Genomic DNA, 22983 nt, shown 5'->3' with positions numbered 1-22983 from the left:
TTTATTCCCTTCCACCTCCAATCTCTTCTCAGTTTTGTTCATGGCCTCCAAGGAGAAGGTTGAAGATAGAGGTATTTTAGCTACATGCTTATGGATTATTTTATGGGAGCATAGACCAATGTGAGACCCATCACCCCTGTGACATGTTTATTCAGTAAGAAGCAAACAGCAGAAAGAAGCAATCGGCAATCTGAATGATACAGGTTTTAGGAAGAACTTATGTGTGCAGTATTTCCCTATGGTATTTCAGCCAAAAGTACCCTCAGGTGTTGCAGTAGCTTGTCCCTTAGTCTCCCCCTGTGGGACTACAGGCATTTCCCCTCAGATCCTCTACTTTATCTGTTCAAGCACTGTATGAGCTCTCTACTGGATTTAGCTACAGTTACCATGCTGGTAAGCTTAGTTAAGGGGTTCATTTATCAGGCAAGTGGTTATCAGCACACAAAAAGCCCATAGGCTATAAGTAGGTACTTATTTAACAAGTATAGCATAGCTGGGGACCAAGCCTGCCTAGCTGCCGCCCCCTACTTGTGAGGTATTTTCTCACAGAAAAGAGACTTATCCTTTATTGGGGTCACTTTGATTTGCGTGGGACTCATCACAACCCTCCAGCAACATTTTTAATTATTTTTTTCTAATTTTTAAGTAATTAGGTGTATGTCCCTTGTTCAGCGGCCCCTCAGAAATGCAGTGGTTGTGGTGGCAGCAGTAAAGGTAGCATATGTGAGGGTTTATTTTCTGTTTTCTTAACAGCTTTATTTTTTTTTTTTTTTACTTTTAAACCAACGTTTTTGGGCCCTGGAACTGTTAAGGCTTTTAGCCCCACCCCTTCCTTTCTGCTGCTCGCTGCCTCTGTCTCTTGGCAGATTGTTAAAGATTTTAAGCTGAAAATGGTTTTTGGTGTATTTCTGATCATTCCTGCCTACTTTAAATCGATTTCTGAGGGGTAAGTACCCATTCTGGAGCTGCTGGGGGAGGGTAGTCTGAGTCAGGCTTTACATAGCTTTAGTGGTTTCTCACTATATCTCTCATTGTACCTCTTAATGGTATATGTGTCTGAGGTGTATTTAGAATCTGGCTTATTAGAATTTTTTTTATTTTCTACTCACTCTGAATTTAACATTTGGTGTTTAACATTCAATTGTTATTTACAAATAGTTTGCTTATTTATGGAGTCTTACATATCTTTCCCCTGCAATTATGTCAGACACATCAAAAGGTAGATCCACTGATCATACCTCTGTGCAGTGTACTGTATACTATGCAAAACTGGTACACTCTTTGAAGTTAACTAGCTATGTAATAGTTGTGCATGCTAATCAAGCATCAGCCATTACCTCTGCTAGGGGTCTCTTGTCTTACTCCTGTATATGTTATGCAGGGAGCTACCACTGTTTTTACCCCAGGATTTAAAAACAATTTGCACAAAGCTATTGCTAAATATTTGGCAGTTATCCCCATACCATGTATGGTTAAACACAAATCTGGGGATTTGCCAGCATCTCATGATGTAGTTATGCAGGTATCTTCCCCTCAAGTTCAGATTCCACAAATTAATGCTAAGTTCTGATTCGGCTGAGTCAGACTGTTGCCTCTGAGGGGGAACTGTCTTATGAGGAATAAGAAGCAGTTTCTGGCCCTGAATTTGACTCAGTCTTCCTGTTGAAGTAGAGCATATTTGTACATTAATACATGAGGTTCTTAATACTCTGGGTATTTCTGAGTCAAAGCTTGCAGAAACTAAACCAGTAATTCTGTTGAATGTGGTTTTTAAGCCTCCACCTAAAATTCCTGAAATATTTCAAGTACCTGATTTGATTTTGGATTTCATTACCAAAGGGCGGATAAAGCCTGGCATACCATTTGCCCCCTCTGCCGGATTTAGGATGATGTTCCCAATTCCAGAACTAAACTTGTAAATGTGAGACGCTATTCTAAAGGTGGAGCTATATCTGCATTGGCAAAGCATACCTTTATCCCTATGGAAGATAGCACTTCTTTCAGGGATCCAACGGACTGCAAATTAGAGTCTAAGAAAACTCTTCCTACATACAGGATTTCTGCTTAAACCTGCAGTAGCTGTTACATCTGTGGCTGCAGCCTTATGGTGTGATTTTTTTTTTAATCTAAATTGGCTGCAGATCATTCTTCTGCTGGAGATCTCAAGAATTGTGTTAGGGAAAAATGTTTACTGTTTTTTTTTTTGTGATTCCGTAATCTATATAATCAAGATTGATGTCAACAATATGTTCATGGCAGTCCTTTACAAGAAGGGCTTTATGGCTAAAATCTTGGTCAGCAGACATGGTATCCAAGAATAGTTTAATGACTCTTTACAAGGAAAGATTCTTTCCAGTTCTGATCTGGACTCTATTATAAGTATTGTTTATGGAAGTAAAGGAGCTTTACTCCCTAAGGACAAGAAGTCAAAGGGAAGGAATAGGCCAGGAAACATGTTTTGTTTCTTTGGATTTTGAGAGGAAGAACATTTTTGATCTTGCAGAGTCCTCCAAGATGGCCCGGAAACCTAGTTCTTCCTGGGAAACTGTCCAAGAAGTACAATTTTAACTCCAAATCTGCATGAAAGTATGGCCTCCAGAATCTGTTCTGGAAGGTGGCACATTGAGGTTTTTTTTTTCAGAAGGCCTGTTTTCATTCAACCCAGGACCCTTGGGTTCAGAACACATTCTAGGGCTACAGGATTGTTTTTCGATCCAGACCTCCTTGTGAACAATTCCATCTGTCTCTTGTCTCCAAACATCCTGAAGGCAGCCTCCTTCATTCAATGTGTTCAGGATCTAGATGAGATGGGAGTAATTGTTCAGTTCCTGTTTCTCATTAGGTTCAGGGATTTTACTCCAACCTTTTTCATTGTCCCAAAGAAGGAAGGCACTTTCAGATCGATCATGGACTTGAAAACTATAGTTTGTACGGGCCTTTACATTCAATATAGAAACCATTTGCACAATTTTACCCAATTGTACTGGAAGCGTTGTTGGCTGGTATCAATGCCAGGGTATCTCAATAGTTCCTTATCTGGACAACATCCTAGTTCAGGCTCCCTTTTTGCCTCTAGTGTTTTCTCATATGCAAATATTTCTATGCTTTCTTCAGGAACACGGTTGGAACATTAATATTCCAAAACGTTCCTTGTCTCCAAATAGGAGTGTTTTTTTTCTGGGAGTCATCATAGACTCAACATCTATGCACTTGTTCCTTTCTGAGTCTAGACTAAAACTTTAGAGGATGTCATCTTCCCCCGACTATAGCTTAAAGGGCCACTAAACCCAAAATCTTTCTTTCATGATTCAGATAGAGAATATAAATTTAAACAACATTACAATTTCATTCTATTATTTATGTTGCTTCCTTTTTTTAGATATCCTTAGTTGAAGAAAAAGCCATGCACATGGTGAGCCAATCACACGTGGCTTCTATGTGCAGCAACCAATCAGCAGTTACTGAGCATATCTAGATATGCTTTTCAGCAAAGAATATCAAGAGAATAAAACAAATTAGATAATATAAGTAAATTAGAAAGATGTTTAAAATTGCATTCTCTTTCTAAATCATGGAAGAAAAAATGTGGGTGTCATGTCCCTTTAATGCACAGAGGTAGTAGGCCTTATGTTTATGGCTTTGGACGCTGTTCCGTTTGCCCGCCTTCTCTTTAGCTTCTCCAACTGTCTATGTTCAAGCAATGGAAAAAAAAAGATCTGCAATTTGATAGAAGATTATTCTGGATTCCTCAGTCAGACAATCTTTCTTGGTGAATTGAAGTACTTCTTTGTCCCTTGGGGCGTCCTTTCTTTGATCTTCATTTGCCATTGGGACCACAGACGCCAGTCTTTTGGGTTGTGGTGCTGTCTGGGAGTCTCAAATGGCATAAGGAGTTTGGTTTCCTCTGGAGCCCACAATCCGATGACAATGCAGTAAGTGTCCCAGATCCTATCGTGCAGAATAGAACCAATGCTCCCTGTCAGCGATGTCAGAGCATTACAATTTTTTCCTCAAACTACTAAAGATTTCAGACAAAGCTTTTTCAAAATGATGCATCCTTGGAAAAGATTTGCAAAGTTGCAACATTGTCTTATCTACATAATTTCTCCAGTTTTACTGTTTTGATATTTCTGCTAGTTTGTCGCTCCCTTTCCGTAACATGTACTCTCAGCTTTGGGTATTAAATCCCAAGTTATGGATTCCTATGGACTATCATCATACGAAAGAAAACATTTATATTTACCTGATAAATTATTTTCTTTCCGGATGATGGTAGTCCATAGGCTCCGCCAATTTCAAATTTATTTTTGGGCGACCATTCTAATTTGCACCTCTGTAAGACCCTGCTTTTGTCTTTCCTACCTCTATTTTTCCTTTTCTCTGCTTGGCTATATGTTAAATTAAGGAGAGATGGAATGTGGGAGGGATTTAGGCTCTTGTGTGGGTTCTTTGCCACCTCCTAGTGCCAGGAATTATATCCCCACATGTTATGGATTCCTATGGGCTATCATCATCCTGGAAAAAAAAAGACTTTATCAGGTAAGCATAATTTTGGTTTCCCTGTGGGAGCTGTCCCTATCAGTCAGTGAGCAGACGATACCTAAGTATCAGTTGTGCAGAATTATACACTTCCTGTTAGCTTGACTTTAAATTTAAACAGGTTTTGTTTAATAAAATGTATGCAATAAAATGCAGCTCTTTTAATAGAACATTTTGAGTACAATGTCCCCTTAAAGGGACACTGAACCCAAATTTTTTCTTTTGTGATTCAGCATGCAATTTCTTCTGTTATGTGTGATCAGTCCACGGGTCATCATTACTTCTGGGATATAACTCCTCCCCAACAGGAAATGCAAGAGGATTCACCCAGCAGAGCTGCATATAGCTCCTCCCCTCTACGTCACTCCCAGTCATTCTCTTGCACCCAACGACTAGATAGGATGTGTGAGAGGACTATGGTGATTATACTTAGTTTTTATAACTTCAATCAAAAGTTTGTTATTTTACAATAGCACCGGAGCGTGTTATTGCCTCTCTGGCAGAGTTTGAAGAAGAATCTACCAGAGTTTTTACTATGATTTTAACCGGAGTAGTTAAGATCATATTGCTGTTTCTCGGCCATCTGAGGGAGGTAAAAGCTTCAGATCAGGGGACAGCGGGCAGATGAATCTGCATTGAGGTATGTAGCAGTTTTTATTTTCTGAATGGAATTGATGAGAAAATCCTGCCATACCGTTATAATGACATGTATGTATACTCTACACTTCAGTATTCTGGGGATGGTATTTCACTGGAATTACTCTGTTAAAAGTACATTAAACCTTTTAATAGGTATTTATTATGTTAAACGTTTTTGCTGGAATGTAGAATCGTTTGCATTTTCTGAGGTACTGAGTGAATAAATGTTTGGGCATTATTTTTCCACTTGGCAGTTGCTTGTTTTAATTGTGACAGTTTCGTTTCTCTCTCACTGCACAAACCTTTGCTAAAAGTTGTGTTGTTTTTAAGGATTGATGCTATAACTGTTTTTTCAGTTCATTATTTCAACTGTCATTTAATCGTTTAGTGCTTCTTTGAGGCACAGTACGTTTTTGTTAAATAAGATTGTAACCAAGTTGCAAGTTTATTGCTAGTGTGTTAAACATGTCTGATTCAGAGGAAGATACCTGTGTCATTTGTTCCAATGCCAAGGTGGAGCCCAATAGAAATTTATGTACTAACTGTATTGATGCTACTTTAAATAAAAGCCAATCTGTACAAATTGAACAAATTTCACCAAACAGCGAGGGGAGAGTTATGCCGACTAACTCGCCTCACGTGTCAGTACCTGCATCTCCCGCCCGGGAGGTGCGTGATATTGTGGCGCCTAGTACATCTGGGCGGCCATTACAGATAACATTACAAGATATGGCTACTGTTATGACCGAAGTTTTGGCTAAAATACCAGAACTAAGAGGCAAGCGTGATCACTCTGGGGTGAGAACAGAGTGCGCTGATAATACTAGGGCCATGTCTGATACTGCGTCACAGCTTGCAGAGCATGAGGACGGAGAGCTTCATTCTGTGGGTGACGGTTCTGATCCAAACAGATTGGATTCAGATATTTCAAATTTTAAATTTAAATTGGAGAACCTCCGTGTATTACTAGGGGAGGTTTTAGCGGCTCTTAATGATTGTAACACTGTTGCAATACCAGAGAAATTGTGTAGGTTGGATAAATACTTTGCGGTACCCGGCGAGTACTGACGTTTTTCCTATACCTAAGAGACTAACTGAAATTGTTACTAAGGAGTGGGATAGACCCGGTGTGCCGTTCTCACCCCCTCCAATATTTAGAAAGATGTTTCCAATAGACGCCACCACACGGGACTTATGGCAAACGGTCCCTAAGGTGGAGGGAGCAGTTTCTACTTTAGCTAAGCGTACCACTATCCCGGTGGAGGATAGCTGTGCTTTTTCAGATCCAATGGATAAAAAATTAGAGGGTTACCTTAAGAAAATGTTTGTTCAACAAGGTTTTATATTGCAACTCCTTGCATGCATCGCGCCGATTACGGCTGCGGCAGCATTTTGGATTGAGTCTCTGGACAAAGCAGGAGCAGCACCAACTTCCACTGCACCAAAACAGGAAGGAGCTGTTGCTCGTTACAGACAAGGCTGGAAACCTACCCAGTCCTGGAACAAGGGCAAGCAGGCCAGGAAACCTGCTGCTGCCCCAAAGACAGCATGAACCGAGGGCCCCCGATCCGGGACCGGATCTAGTGGGGGGCAGACTCTCTCTCTTCGCCCAGGCTTGGGCAAGAGATGTTCAGGATCCCTGGGCGCTAGAGATCATATCTCAGGGATACCTTCTAGACTTCAAATTCTCTCCCCCAAGAGGGAGATTTCATCTGTCAAGGTTGTCAACAAACCAGATAAAGAAAGAAGCGTTTCTACGCTGTGTACAAGATCTGTTATTAATGGGAGTGATCCATCCGGTTCCGCGGTCGGAACAAGGACAAGGGTTTTACTCAAACCTGTTTGTGGTTCCCAAAAAAGAGGGAACTTTCAGGCCAATCTTGGATTTAAAGATCCTAAACAAATTCCTAAGAGTTCCATCGTTCAAAATGGAAACTATTCGGACAATCTTACCCATGATCCAAAAGGGTCAGTACATGACCACAGTGGATTTAAAGGATGCTTACCTTCACATACCGATTCACAAAGATCATTACCGGTATCTAAGGTTTGCCTTCTTAGACAGGCATTACCAATTTGTAGCTCTTCCATTCGGATTGGCTACGGCTCCAAGAATCTTCACAAAGGTTCTGGGTGCCCTTCTGGCGGTACTAAGACCGCGAGGAATTTCGGTAGCTCCGTACCTAGACGACATTCTGATACAAGCTTCAAGCTTTCAAACTGCCAAATCTCATACAGAGTTAGTTCTGGCATTTCTAAGGTCGCATGGATGGAAAGTGAACGAAAAGAAGAGTTCTCTCTTTCCTCTCACAAGAGTTCCATTCTTGGGGACTCTTATAGATTCTGTAGAAATGAAGATTTATCTGACAGAAGACAGATTAACAAAGCTTCTAAATGCATGCCGTGTCCTTCATTCCATTCAACTCCCGTCAGTAGCTCAATGCATGGAGGTGATCGGCTTAATGGTAGCAGCAATGGACATAGTACCCTTTGCACGTCTACATCTCAGACCGCTGCAATTGTGCATGCTGAGTCAGTGGAATGGGGATTACTCAGACTTGTCCCCTACTCTGAATCTGGATCGAGAGACCAGAAACTCTCTTCTATGGTGGCTTTCTCGGCCACATCTGTCCAGGGGGATGCCATTCAGCAGGCCGGACTGGACAATTGTAACAACAGACGCCAGTCTACTAGGTTGGGGCGCTGTCTGGAATTCTCTGAAGGCTCAGGGACAATGGAGTCAGGAGGAAAGTCTCCTGCCAATAAACATTCTGGAATTGAGAGCAGTTCTCAATGCCCTTCTGGCTTGGCCCCAGTTAAAAACTCGGGGGTTCATCAGGTTTCAGTCGGACAACATCACGACTGTAGCTTACATCAACCATCAGGGAGGGACAAGAAGCTCCCTAGCAATGATGGAAGTATCAAAGATAATTCGCTGGGCAGAGTCTCACTCTTGCCACCTGTCAGCAATCCACATCCCGGGAGTGGAGAACTGGGAGGCGGATTTCTTGAGTCGCCAGACCTTTCATCCGGGGGAGTGGGAACTTCATCCGGAGGTCTTTGCCCAAATACTTCGACGTTGGGGCAAACCAGAGATAGATCTCATGGCGTCTCGCCAGAACGCCAAACTTCCTCGCTACGGGTCCAGATCCAGGGATCCGGGAGCGGTTCTGATAGATGCTTTGACAGCACCTTGGAACTTCGGGATGGGCTTATGTGTTTCCACCCTTCCCGCTGCTTCCTCGATTGATTGCCAAAATCAAACAGGAGAGAGCATCAGTGATTCTAATAGCGCCTGCATGGCCACGCAGGACTTGGTATGCAGATCTAGTGGACATGTCATCCTGTCCGCCTTGGTCTCTACCTCTAAGACAGGACCTTCTGATACAGGGTCCATTCAAACATCAAAATCTAACTTCTCTGAAGCTGACTGCTTGGAAATTGAACGCTTGATTTTATCAAAACGTGGGTTTTCTGAGTCGGTTATTGATACCCTGATACAGGCTAGGAAGCCTGTTACCAGAAGGATTTACCATAAGATATGGCGTAAATACCTATACTGGTGCGAATCCAAAGGTTACTCCTGGAGTAAGGTTAGGATTCCTAGGATATTGTCCTTTCTACAAGAAGGTTTAGAAAAGGGTTTATCGGCTAGCTCATTAAAGGGACAGATCTCAGCTCTGTCCATCTTGTTACACAGGCGTCTGTCAGAAAATCCAGACGTCCAGGCCTTTTGTCAGGCTTTAGCTAGGATCAAGCCTGTGTTTAAAACTGTTGCTCCGCCATGGAGTTTAAACCTTGTTCTTAACGTTCTACAAGGAGTTCCGTTTGAACCCCTTCATTCCATTGATATAAAGTTGTTATCTTGGAAAGTGTTATTTTTAATGGCTATTTCTTCGGCTCGGAGAGTCTCTGAGTTATCAGCTTTACATTGTGATTCTCCTTATTTGATTTTTCATTCAGATAAGGTAGTTCTGCGTACAAAACCTGGGTTCTTACCTAAGGTAGTCACTAACAGGAACATCAATCAAGAGATCGTGGTGCCTTCCCTGTGCCCCAATCCTTCTTCAAAGAAGGAACGTCTTCTACACAATCTGGATGTAGTTCGTGCCCTCAAGTTCTACTTGCAGGCAACTAAGGATTTTCGACAAACGTCTTCCCTGTTTGTCGTGTACTCTGGTCAGAGGAGAGGTCATAAGGCTTCGGCTACCTCTCTCTCCTTCTGGCTTCGTAGCATAATTCGTTTAGCCTATGAGACTGCTGGACAGCAGCCTCCTGAAAGAATTACAGCTCATTCTACTAGAGCTGTGGCTTCCACTTGGGCCTTTAAGAATGAGGCCTCTGTTGAACAGATTTGCAAGGCTGCAACTTGGTCTTCGCTTCATACTTTTTCCAAATTTTACAAATTTGACACTTTTGCTTCTTCGGAGGCTATTTTTGGGAGAAAGGTTCTTCAGGCAGTGGTTCCTTCTGTATAATGAGCCTGCCTATCCCTCCCGTCATCCGTGTACTTTTGCTTTGGTATTGGTATCCCAGAAGTAATGATGACCCGTGGACTGATCACACATAACAGAAGAAAACATAATTTATGCTTACCTGATAAATTCCTTTCTTCTGTTGTGTGATCAGTCCACGGCCCGCCCTGTTTTTTAAGGCAGGTAAATATCTTTTAAATTATACTCCAGTCACCACTTCACCCTTGGTTTCTCCTTTCTCGTTGATTCTTGGTCGAATGACTGGGAGTGACGTAGAGGGGAGGAGCTATATGCAGCTCTGCTGGGTGAATCCTCTTGCATTTCCTGTTGGGGAGGAGTTATATCCCAGAAGTAATGATGACCCGTGGACTGATCACACAACAGAAGAAAGGAATTTATCAGGTAAGCATAAATTATGTTTTTAAGCAACTTTCTAGTTTACTACTATTATCAATTTTTCTTTGTTCTCTTGCTATCTTTATTTGAAAAAGGCATCTATGCTTTGTTATTGGTTCAGAACTCTGGACAGTACTTTTTTATTGGGGGATGAATTTATCCACCAATCAGCAAGAACAACCCAGGTTGTTCACCAAAAATGGGCCGGCATCTAAACTTATATTCTTGCATTTCAAATAAAGATACCAAGAGAATGAAGAAAATTTGATAATAGGAGCAAATTAGAAAGTTGCTTAAAATGTCATGCTCTATCTAAATCACGAAATAAAAAATTTGGGTTCAGTGTCCCTTTAAGAATGTTGAAATTTACTTGTCTCTACAACAATTTGTATAGTGATTGTTTGTTTAGTTCATAGCACAGGGTTATTTACTACTCTCCACTTGGCCACAGCACCCCTTCTCAGAAACAATTCAGTGTAATTATTTATTTTGAAGTGCTTGTAGCCACATTTGTTGTGGTCCTGTAACTCCCAGTGGGTTCATCTATATTTTTGTTCTTTCATCAGATGGTGAGAGTCCATTAGTCATGTGGGACTGTTCACCTCCTAACCACTGGGAAGGAGGCAAAAGACCCCAACACAACAAAGCTTAAAATCCCTCCCACTTCCCATGATCCTCAGTCATACTTATAGCCCAATAGTATGAGGAAAAAAGAAAAGCAGAAAGTTCTGCAGGCCATAGTGCCTGAATAGTTATGTCCTGCCTTCACTGTTTGCCCTCCCCTGCTTGGGTATTGATTCCCACAAGTGATTACTCGTGGACTCTAACCATCTGTTTAAAGAAAACAAAATGTATGTTTACCTGATGATAAATTAATTTCTTTCATGATGGCTAGATCCCACAAGCCACACCCCTTTTTGTTGTGGTTGGGGCAGTACTTATTTTTGCAATTCTTTGCCCCTCTTTCTTTCCTGCGGAGGATCATGGGATCTGGGAGGCTTTTAAGCTCTAGTGTGTTGGGGTGTCTCTTGCCTCCTCCTAGTGGTCAGGAGGGGAATAGTCCCACGTGTGATGAAATCTCACCATCATGAAAGAAATTAATTTATCATGTAAGCATCTTCTTTTTTTTTGTTTTAAGCTGTTAACGCGCTCCACTCGTAATCTAGCTTTATATGGGCATTAGCCTAATGCATGCCATGAGCAGTCACTCGCTGTGAAATTTATTGGTAAGAAAAAAAAGGATTTAATCCTTGAAAAATGGCTTACACAACTATAATATTGACAGAGGACTCTATGTTCTGCACAAAGCTAGAGTCTTTCTTTGGTTAGGTCAACTATTGGCTACTTCTAGAGTTCAGACACTTCAATGGAATTCCTACCAAAAAAAAAGCAGGTGAAAACAAGTCAGATTTTATAACAGAACTAAATGGCTCTTTATAATTCTATTGTAAATATAAATCACCAAGTATTTGCGCAAAACATGAGAAAGTGAGAACTGTTTTATATCCCAAAGTGTTACCTACATTCTCTGACTGATCAATCCAGCTATTAAAATGTGCTTAATCAATTATATTATAGACTGGTATGCTTCTATTTGCTTGTGTTTAGTTTTCATTACAGGAGTTAAGTACTCTTTTTTTTTTTTTTTTTTGCCTAGCCTATTAACAATGCTGATTTCATTGTCCCTGTTGAAATTGATGGAACAATACATCAGGTAAGGTGTTTATTGCATTTGTTTATAATTTGCTGTCATTTTCTATCAGGATGAGTCTACATTTGTGTAAATTTATAGCCTTCTATTTTTGTGAAAGAATTTTTACATTTTCCTTTTGTTTTCTTTTTTTTAATAAAATATTAGGAAATTCAAATTTATGTGGACAGATTTGGGAAAGCATGTAAGAATTGTTCATATTTCCATTTTGTCTCCTCTCATTTTCAGTAGTGAGTGCAGATTACTTACTTTTTGGTAGGAGTTCCAATTTGGAAAAGATAAAAAAATAACATTGTCAAAGAATTTTAGGCACCTTAATCACTTTGCATCTTTTAATTTAATTACCAATATTTTAAAGGGACATATACTAGCACTTTGGAGTATTTTATTACTGATAATTTATTTTCTTATCACACTTTTGCTTAAAGTGATTGCAAACTTTTGTAGTTTTATACACAGTATAAAATTATTTATAAAAACAAGGGCACTTTTATTCATTAAAATAATTAAAGGTACTTCCCTTGTAAAAGATTTACTATTTAGTGATGGTAAACATCCTGCCATTCCTCTATTACGGCCCCTATTATAAATAATTTGATATACTATGTATTTAAATTACAAAAGTTTACAATCATTTTAAAGAGAACTGTGTGTTTAACCTCTTTTCGGAGTTCTGGAGTGGCAATGTATTGAGAAGAACACAGATAGTGATTGGCTAAGCAGCTACAAAAATACAGAAAAAGAAGGGATTTTGGTGCATTACCTACTCTAAAAATAAAAAGTGTATTGGGTACATTTAAAAAACAGGGCTGAGGCTAAAGAACTACCCAAGGGTTGAGTAAATGCCGGCTTGACATCCTAATCTTTGTGAGAGTTTAATGTATTTCTTTTCTCTTGTTTATTCTTCTGTCGCCTTTAATGTGCGTAAAACTGATGCATGGAAGGAAGGAGGGAGTGTATGTATAAAGAAGTGATTCTTATGCAGGGTGTCAGATCATCTTGGGGAGGCATTGCCCCCTGCTAAGGGTATCACTGGAAACTGACCTGATTAATCTGACATCTGTCTAAATTGGTTATCAGTGGCACAACAGGTAACCTGTAGAGAATAATAGCATATGTTGCATGCATGGTGTAAAATATTACCTATATACTTATTCTATTGTCAGACATGAACATCAGTTAAAAAAAAAAGTGTTATACATTTTAAACAAAGACAAAAGTAATTAAATGTATATTTACTGGAAAGTACTTAATATTTGCTGGTTGATTCCCATAGTTGCCTTGTTTTATGCTTATTGCAAGCTTCAGTCCAGATGCTTAGAAATTCTATGGGGGATACCTGCAAGAGTTGGGCTGTAACCCTATTCAAGTAATCCAGGATAGGCTGTTTATACTCTACCTGGCCTATTCTTGATTACTTGCATTGGGAGACAGCCATATCCATCCTATATCCTGAGAATGTAATAATGCATCGTTTTTCTGCAATTACGTTTTGAATGACCAGCTCTGTGTAATCTGTTGGCGCTCTACAAATACAGACAGAACAGTGATCCGTGGGGTACAGAATGATGAAAGCTACCTAAATACTTCTGTGCCAAATGAAGTAAAAAAGTAAAACGGATTGGAAGATTATAGGTAGCGCTGAATAAACAGCTTAATCACCACACTGTGTGTCAAAAAATAAAACATTGAAAAAGTGCATAAAATGTACATATTTATTAAGAACCACAATATAAAACACTAAATAAAATGGTGAATAAGGTCCACAAGAGAGTCCACCCTTTAAGGTACTTTAATAGGGACTGCTAAGTGCCACCACTAAAAAAAAAAGGAAGAAAAATGAATGTCCCAGTCCAAATCCTCAGAGGTGGAGAAATCCTAATCCTGGATCCATAGAGGTTTCAAATCATTGATGTCAGGGTCAAAAGGAGTCCTCCTTAGAAGTAATATTAATAAAAAGGTGCCTGTAGAGAAAAATGCAACAAATTGTGCAATACCATATAAAAAAAGAAGATAAATGTGAAGAGGTACTCACCAGATAGCCCACTAAACAATCAATGAGTTTTGACCGCTCTAAAATAACTGATAATAATTTTCAAGTTATTTTAAAGACTGGGTTTTTTTTAGACCTAAAAGCTGGTGTGTCCAGAAGGTAGGTTGGGATCTACGAGTAGATCTGACCAATAGATCACAAAACTGTTGTGTGATTTCCCATCTCACTCTCCACCAATAAATAAAATAAGACAAGGATATTATTTCCTGTGTTTAGCACATGTATAACTAGATCACACTGACAAACTTCATAAAAAGACCCAGTCTAATTAAAGTATGGGCACCCTGCCTTAACGTAATGGTAAATGCTCCTGGAATTTTAGTGATATTTTACATGGTTTCATTCATCAGTTGTAATGAAGATGCGCTATAGCTTACGTTTTAATATAGATATGAAATTCAAATATCCTGCGCTCCACCCCCACTTCAAAAGTCAATTTTTCTAATGGTCGGAATTGTTCTCCAATCAGCGCTCTAGATACAACAAAAGTGCCTTAAGGGGAGAGAGCTGATTGGAGAACAATTAAACCCTTAGCTCACAGAAAAATCTGAGCACGGGGTATTTGAATTTCATATTTATATTAAAATGTAAGCTATAGCTCACATTCGTTACAACTGATGAATTAAACTCCTTCTAAAATATCACTAACATTATGGATCGTATTTAATACAGGGGAGAGATTGCCATCACTTTAAGGAAAGTTTTGCGCAAGGATGTTGTTTTATTAAATGTTTCCAGTTGTCATAGTAACAGATTCCTAATACTGGAGATGCCTAATTGAATGTTTTTTTCATTTCACTGAACTATCAAGTAAAAGATTTGTGCAATATGAGATATTTCTCTCACATTGTAAAAGTGACAGCTTTAAGGGAATATTACAATCTCTTTCTTTGTATCGTTTGTTAAAGGAGCAGCAATGCACTACTGGGAGCTAGCTGAACAAATTGGGTGAACCAATTACTAGAGATATCCATGTGCATCCATCAATCAGCAGTCAAGTTTCTTTAATGCATTGCTGCTCCTGAGCCTACCTCGGGTTGTTGTTAAACAAAGGATGGTGTTCTGTATTCATCAGTAAATTTTACATAGTTTTTTTACCTATGCGCATGTTTACAAATTTTTTTTTTAATTTTTACATTTATCTAAAATAGGTACAAGTGGAGTGTCCGTCTGCACTCAGATTTCCCCATACAGAATCAGTAAATAAATTGATGTTTCTTTTTTTATTACTGATTGGATGGTTCCTCTTTAGGTCTATGTGCTGAAAAGACCACACGTAGATGAGTTTCTTCAGAAGATGGGCGAGCTCTTTGAATGTGTCCTTTTTACAGCCAGTTTAGCAAAAGTAAGTACTTTGTACTCAGTTGATGTTATTGCAAACGAGAGGGTCCATTTTTGTTATATTTTAGCCCTTTTTCTTTGATCAGTTATTTTCTTTAAAACTGTCTTACTTTTTTCCTTTTTTTTTCCTTGCTTCTTTGTCTACCAGTGTGTCTTTGTGCTTTCTTCTAGTTTGTGGGTAAGTGTTCCCATGGTAACGACACGACAACATATGGGCTTTGCTCATAATGTATCCTCCATGCATTGCTCATGAAGCCTGTATGCAGTTATTTAGTTACCATGGTTAATAATGGTCTTATGTTATTGTTCGGACTACTGACATCCACTTCCCTGTTCTTTTTGTGTTCAGTTGCAAGAAGAAATGCACAAGCAGTGACAGTAGTGCTCTAGTTATTCATTTGATTGTCTTATGTATTTAGCGCATGTTAAAACGGCTTTGTTTTTCGTAACCAAACCCATCACAGGTGTTTAAATAGCAATTGGCAATATGTATTTGGCGATTAGCTGCTTCAATAAATTAACTGCTTTGTGTAGAAGTATGTTTAAGTGGTTGTGTAAAGCACTTCAGTTTCAGTATTAAAGAGATACCTCATTATGTACGTAAGAAGGGAAGTGTGGAGTCTGAAAGTAGTCAGTAAACCTTAAAGTGAAGGTAAACTTTCCTCTTTGTAAAAACAGATCTTTAATGTTTAGCGATATTTTATATGTTTAATTCATTGGTTGTAATGAAAGTGTGCTTTAACATTTTAATGTAGCAATGAAATTCAAATACCCTGTGCTCAGGCCGCCTAGTTCAAAAGTTGTTGTTTTTATGAGAGCTAACGGTTTGAACTGTTCTCCAATTGGTGCTCTAGCCATATGGCACTCAGTTTTTTGTTTTATTTTGTAGATAGAACACTACTTGGAGAAGTTAAAGCTTATCACTAACATTCCAGATCTGTTTATACAAAGGGAAAAGTTTACCATCACTTTTAAATTAGTTATTGGGACTTATAACTTGATTATTGTTCTTTCTGGTCATGCTAACGGTGGACATTTTTATAAAGCATCTTATCTCTTCCTATATAAAAATTGTACGAATAAGACTTTTTGCCATGAAATCTTATTTGGTTTACGGATCTGTATGAAACAAATGTTTATACGTCAGTCATAAAGTACATTTAAGGGACACTGAACCCAGTTTTCTCTTGTTAAGTGTATCCAGTCCACGGATCATCCATTACTTGTGGGATATATTCCCTTCCCAACAGGAAGTTGCAAGAGGATCACCCACAGCAGAGCTGCTATATAGCTCCTCCCCTCACATGTCATACCCAGTCATTCTCTTGCAACCCTCAACATAGATGGAGGTCGGGAGAGGACTGTGGTGTTTTATACTTAGTTTATTTCTTGAATCAAAAGTTTGTTATTTTTAAATGGCACCGGAGTGTGCTGTTTTTTTCTCAGGCAGTATTTGGAAGAAGAATCTGCCTGCGTTTTCTATGATCTTAGCAGAAGTAACTAAGATCCACTTGCTGTTCTCACACATTCTCAGGAGTGAGGTAACTTCAGAGAGGAAATGGCGTGCAGGTTTTCCTGCAACTAAGGTATGTGCAGTAAAATATTTTTCTAAGGAATGGAATTGACTAAGAAAATGCTGCTGATACCGAAGTAATGTAAGTAAAGCCTTAAATGCAGTTAAAGCGACTGGTATCAGGCTTATTAATAGAGATATATACTATTCAAAAAATGTGTTTTAAAACGTTTGCTGGCATGTTTAATCGTTTTTTAACGTACATTTGGTGATAAAACTTATTGGGGCATAATTTTTTCCACATGGCTGGCTTAATTTCTGCATAGAAACAGTTAACTGAGGCTTCCCACTGTTGTAATATGAGTGGGAGGGGCCTATTTTAGCGCTTTTTTGCGCAGTAAAAATTCAGACTCAGACTTCCTGCTTCTTCCTGCATGATCCAGGACTTCTCTAGAGGGCTCAAAAGGCTTCTAAAGTCATATTGAGGGAGGTAATCAGTCACAGCAGAGCTGTGACAGTGTGTTTGACTGCTTTAAAAAAACGTTTTTCTTTATTGTTTATCCGTTTGGGGTATTAAGGGGTTAATCATCCATTTGCAAGTGGGTGCAATGCTCTGCTAACTTAATACATTTACTGTGAAAATTTGGTTGGTATAACTGCTTTGGTTCATTGTTATTTCAACTTGTGACAGGTTTTGTGCTTCTTAAAGGCGCAGTAGCGTTTTTTATATTGCTTGTAAACTTATTGTGAAGTGTTTTTTCAAGCTTGCCAGTCTTATTGCTAGTCTGTTTAAACATGTCTGACATAGATGAATCTACTTGTTCATTATGTTTGAAAGCCAGTGTGGAGCCCCATAGGAATATGTGTACTAAATGTATTGATTTCACTTTAAATAATAAAGGTCAGTCTTTATCTATAAAAGAATTATCACCAGACGACGAGGGGGAAGTTATGGCGACTAACTCTCCTCACGTGTCAAGTACATCAGGGACGCCCATAGCAATTACTTTACAGGACATGGCTACAATCATGAATATTACCCTGTCAGAAGTATTATCTAGATTGCCAGAATTGAGAGGCAAGCGCGATAGCTCTGGGATTAGGAGAGATGCAGAGCGTGCTGGTGCTGTAAGAGCCATGTCTGATACTGCGTCACAGTTTGCAGAACATGAGGACGGAGAGCTTCATTCTGTGGGTGACGGTTCTGATCCGGGGAAACCTGATTCAGAGATCTCTAATTTTAAATTTAAGCTTGAGAACCTCCGTGTATTGCTTGGGGAGGTTTTAGCTGCTCTGAACGACTGTAACTCAGTTGCAATTCCAGAGAAATTGTGTAGGCTGGATAGATACTATGCGGTACCGGTGTGTACTGATGTTTTCCCTATACCTAAAAGGCTTACAGAAATTATTAGGAAGGAGTGGGATAGACCCGGTGTGCCCTTTTCCCCACCTCCTATATTTAGAAATTTTTTTCCAATAGACGCCACTACACGGGACTTATGGCAGACGGTCCCTAAGGTGGAGGGAGCAGTTTTTACTTTAGCAAAGCGTACCAATATCCCGATTGAGGATAGTTGTTGGTTTTTTTTTCGGATCCAATGGATAAAAAATTAGGTTACCTTAAGAAAATGTTTGTGCAACAAGGTTTTATCCTGCAGCCCCTTGCATGCATTGCGCCTGTCACTGCTGCTGCGGCATTCTGGTTTGAGTCTCTGGAAGAGGCCATTCACACAGCTCCATTGGATGAAATTATGGACAAGCTTAAATCACTTAAGCTAGCTAACTCATTTGTTTCTGATGCCATTGTACATTTGACTAAACTAACGGCTAAGAACTCTGGATTCGCCATCCAGGCACGGAGGGCACTATGGCTTAAATCCTGGTCAGCTGACGTGACTTATAAATCTAAATTACTTAATATTCCTTTCAAGGGGGCAGACCTTATTCGGGCCCGGCTTGAAGGAAAATTATTGCTGACATTACTGGAGGTGAGGGACATACCCTTCCTCAGGACAGGGCCAAATCAAAGGCCAAAAAGTCTAATTTTCGTGCCTTTTGAAATTTCAAGGCAGGAGCAGCATCAACTTCCTCCGCTTCAAGACAGGAAGGAACTGTTGCTCATTTCAGACAGGCCTGGAAACCTAACCAGTCCTGGAACAAGGGCAAGCAGGCCAGAAAACCTGCTACTGCCCCCAAGACAGCATGAAGGAACGGCCCCCTATCCGGAAACTGATCTAGTGGGGGGCAGACTTTCTCTCTTCGCCCAGGCGTGGGCGAGAGATGTCCAGGATCCCTGGGCGTTGGAGATCATATCTCAGGGATATCTTCTGGACTTCAAGGCTTCCCCTCCTCAAGGGAGATTTCATCTTTCAAGGTTATCAGCAAACCAGAAAAAGAAAGAGGCATTCCTACGCTGTGTACAAGACCTCCTAGTAATGGGGGTGATCCACCCAGTTCCGCGGACGGAACAAGGACAGGGATTTTATTCAAATCTGTTCGTGGTTCCCAAGAAAGAGGGTACCTTCAGACCAATTTTGGACCTAAAGATCTTAAACAAATTCCTAAGAGTTCCATCATTCAAAATGGAAACTATTCGGACCATCCTACCCATGATCCAAGAGGGTCAGTACATGACCACAGTGGACTTAAAGGATGCCTACCTTCACATACTGATTCACAAAGATCATCATCGGTTCCTAAGATTTGCCTTTCTAGACAGATTGTAACAACAGATGCCAGCCTTCTAGGCTGGGGCGCAGTCTGGAATTCCCTGAAGGCTCAGGGATCGTGGACTCAGGAGGAGAAACTCCTCCAATAAATATTCTGGAGTTAAGAGCAATATTCAATGCTCTTCTAGCTTGGCCTCAGTTAGCAAAACTGAGGTTCATCAGATTTCAGTCGGACAACATCACGACTGTGGCTTACATCAACCATCAAGGGGGAACCAGGAGCTCCCTAGCGATGTTAGAAGTCTCAAAGATAATTCGCTGGGCAGAGTCTCACTCTTGCCACTTGTCAGCGATCCACATCCCAGGCGTGGAGAACTGGGAGGCGGACTTTCTAAGTCGTCAGACTTTTCATCCGGGGGAGTGGGGAACTCCATCCGGAGGTGTTTGCTCAACTGGTCCATCGTTGGGGCAAACCAGAACTGGATCTCATGGCGTCTCGCCAGAACGCCAAACTTCCTCGTTACGGATCCAGGTCCAGGGACCCGGGAGCGACGCTGATAGATGCTCTAGCAGCTCCTTGGTTCTTCAACATGGCTTATGTGTTTCCACCGTTTCCTCTGCTACCTCGACTGATTGCCAAGATCAAACAGGAGAGAGCATTGGTGATTCTGATAGCGCCTGCGTGGCCACGCAGGACCTGGTATGCAGACCTAGTGGACATGTCGTCCTGTCCACCATGGACTCTACCTCTGAGGCAAGACCTTCTAATACAAGGTCCTTTCAATCATCCAAATCTAATTTCTCTGAGACTGACTGCATGGAGATTGAACGCTTGATCCTATCAAAGCGTGGCTTCTCAGAGTCCGTTATTGATACCTTAATACAGGCACGAAAGCCTGTTACCAGGAAAATCTACCATAAGATATGGCGTAAATACCTGTATTGGTGCGAATCCAAGAGTTACTCATGGAGTAAGGTTAGGATTCCTAGGATATTGTCCTTTCTCCAAGAGGGTTTGGAAAAAGGCTTATCAGCTAGTTCGTTAAAGGGACAGATTTCTGCTCGGTCTATTCTTTTGCACAAGCGTCTGGCAGAAGTTCCAGACTTCCAGGCTTTTTGTCAGGCTTTGGCTAGGATTAAGCCTGTGTTTAAAACTGTTGCTCCTCTGTGGAGCTTAAACTTGGTTCTTAAAGTTCTTCAAGGAGTTCCGTTTGAACCCCTTCATTCCATTGATATTAAACTTTTATCTTGGAAAGTTCTGTTTTTGATGGCTATTTCCTCAGCTCGAAGAGTCACGGAGTTATCTGCCTTACATTGTGATTCTCCTTATCTGATTTTCCATTCAGATAAGGTAGTTCTGCGTACTAAACCTGGGTTTTTACCTAAGGTGGTTTCTAACAGGAATATCAATCAAGAGATTGTTGTCCCATCATTGTGCCCTAATCCTTCTTCAAAGAAGGAACGTCTTTTGCATAATCTGGACGTAGTCCGTGCCTTGAAGTTCTACTTACAGGCAACTAAAGATTTTCGTCAAACATCTGCCCTGTTTGTCGTTTATTCTGGACAGAGGAGGGGTCAAAAAGCTTCGGCAACCTCTCTCTCCTTTTGGCTTCGAAGCATAATACGCTTAGCCTATGAGACTGCTGGACAGCAGCCCCCTGAAAGGATTACAGCTCATTCTACTAGAGCTGTGGCTTCCACCTGGGCCTTTAAGAATGAGGCCTCTGTTGAACAGATTTGCAAGGCTGCGACTTGGTCTTCGTTTCACCACTTTTTCAAAATTTTACAAATTTGACACTTTTGCTTCTTTGGAGGCTGTTTTTGGGAGAAAGGTTCTACAGGCAGTGGTTCCTTCCGTTTAAGTTCCTGCCTTGTCCCTCCCATCATCCGTGTACTTAAGCTTTGGTATTGGTATCCCACAAGTAATGGATGATCCGCGGACTGGATACACTTAACAAGAGAAAACATAATTTATGCTTACCTGATAAATTTATTTCTCTTGTAGTGTATCCAGTCCACGGCCCCGCCCTGTCTTTTTAAGGCAGGTCTAAATTTTTAATTAAACTACAGTCACCACTGCACCTATGGTTTCTCCTTTCTTGTCTTGTTTCGGTCGAATGACTGGATATGGACATGTGAGGGGTGGAGCTTTATAGCAGCTCTGCTGTGGGTGATCCTTTTGCAACTTCCTGTTGGGGAAGGGAATATATCCCACAAGTATGGATGATCCGTGGACTGGATACACTACAAGAGAAATAAATTTATCAGGTAAGCATAAATTATGTTTTTTTTATTTTGTGATTCAGATAGAGCACGCAATTTTAAGCAACTTTGTAATTTACTCCTATTATCAATTTTTATTCGTTCTCTTGCTATCTTTATTTGAAATAAAAAAAGCATCTAAGCTTTTTTCTTTTTGCTTCAGGACTCTGGACAGCACTTTTTTATTTGTGGATGAATTTATCCACCAATCAGCAAGAACAACCCAGGTTTTTCACCAAAAATGGTCTGGCATCTAAACTTACATTCTTGCATTTCAAATAAAGATACCAAGAGAATGAAGAAAATTTGATAACAGGAGTACATTAGAAAGTTGTTTAAAATGACATGTCCTATCTGAATCACAAAAGAAAAAAAATGGGTTCAGTGTCCCTTTAATTGTATGTTGCCTCAATAAAGATATTTGGAGTTTGCACTAATATTTCTTTTTATAGGGTAACTTACTCGAAGAAATTTTATTTCTTTACACAATCGGTTTTTTCCCTAAACATCTGGTTACTTTTTATTTAAAGTACGCTGATCCAGTGGCAGATTTGCTAGATCGTTGGGGAGTATTCAAGGCAAGACTCTTCAGAGAATCCTGTGTATTCCACCGAGGGAATTATGTGAAAGATCTAAGTCGTCTCGGAAGAGAGTTGAATAAAGTAATTATCGTGGATCAACTCCCCAGCCTTCATATATATTCCATCCTGAGAATGCAGTAAGTTTTTTACTCAAATACATAATTGAATATATTTCTAAAATCATGCATCAATTATCATTTACACTTTATATGTACAAAATCACCCACTTATATATACTTGGACATAAGAACAAAATCCAGGAGAGCTTACAATCTCATTTAGGCAAACAGTACTTCAGACTGTCTTACAAAAAGTGTATATATAAAGGTACATAAATTGCTGGGGTACAACTACATTAGCATATTACTCACCATGCTATTATTTTTCCTTCTGCGCCTATAGCTCTCTTAAAATCTGTTCTCATTATTTAAAACTCATTACAGTAGATGGTTGATGAAGCTCCGCCTCTTCATACTGGGTGCCCGCCTTTTTGACACTCACATATTCTTGCACCCTGTGATGCAAATGGTGCACGTTTACAGAACAGCGATGTTTACTTTTTGACAGTTGTCTCATGCACTTTAGTTTAGCTTGCACAATAAAGAGATGAAGCTTTCCATTTTTCCATTTTTTTCTTCTACCACAGTTTAAACGTTACATAGGAAATCTAAAAAAATAATGATCCTCAGGAATAATTTTGAGCAATAGTTGCTACAAAAATGTTTGCTAAACTTTACAATATGGGCTTATCAAAAAGACAACAATATCACTAGTCTGTGAATGTCACAAGGTACGATTGGCACT

General features: G+C 40.0%; 1 protein-coding gene across 1 annotated transcript in view; it reads left to right on the top strand.

The window, feature by feature from the left end:
* Positions 1-22983, top strand: part of CTDSPL (CTD small phosphatase like) — a 302498-nt gene that overhangs the window by 242267 nt on the left and 37248 nt on the right. Inside the window, 4 exon segments of the mRNA XM_053713772.1 lie at positions 11707-11763; positions 15066-15158; positions 22129-22287; positions 22290-22316. Coding sequence (XP_053569747.1) covers positions 11707-11763; positions 15066-15158; positions 22129-22287; positions 22290-22316 — 336 coding nt within the window.

This window comes from Bombina bombina, chromosome 5, assembly GCF_027579735.1.
Source record: "Bombina bombina isolate aBomBom1 chromosome 5, aBomBom1.pri, whole genome shotgun sequence".
Taxonomy (NCBI): domain Eukaryota; kingdom Metazoa; phylum Chordata; class Amphibia; order Anura; family Bombinatoridae; genus Bombina; species Bombina bombina.
The sequence above is the reverse complement of the archived record's forward strand: the minus strand, read 5'-3'. Positions and strand labels throughout refer to the sequence as shown.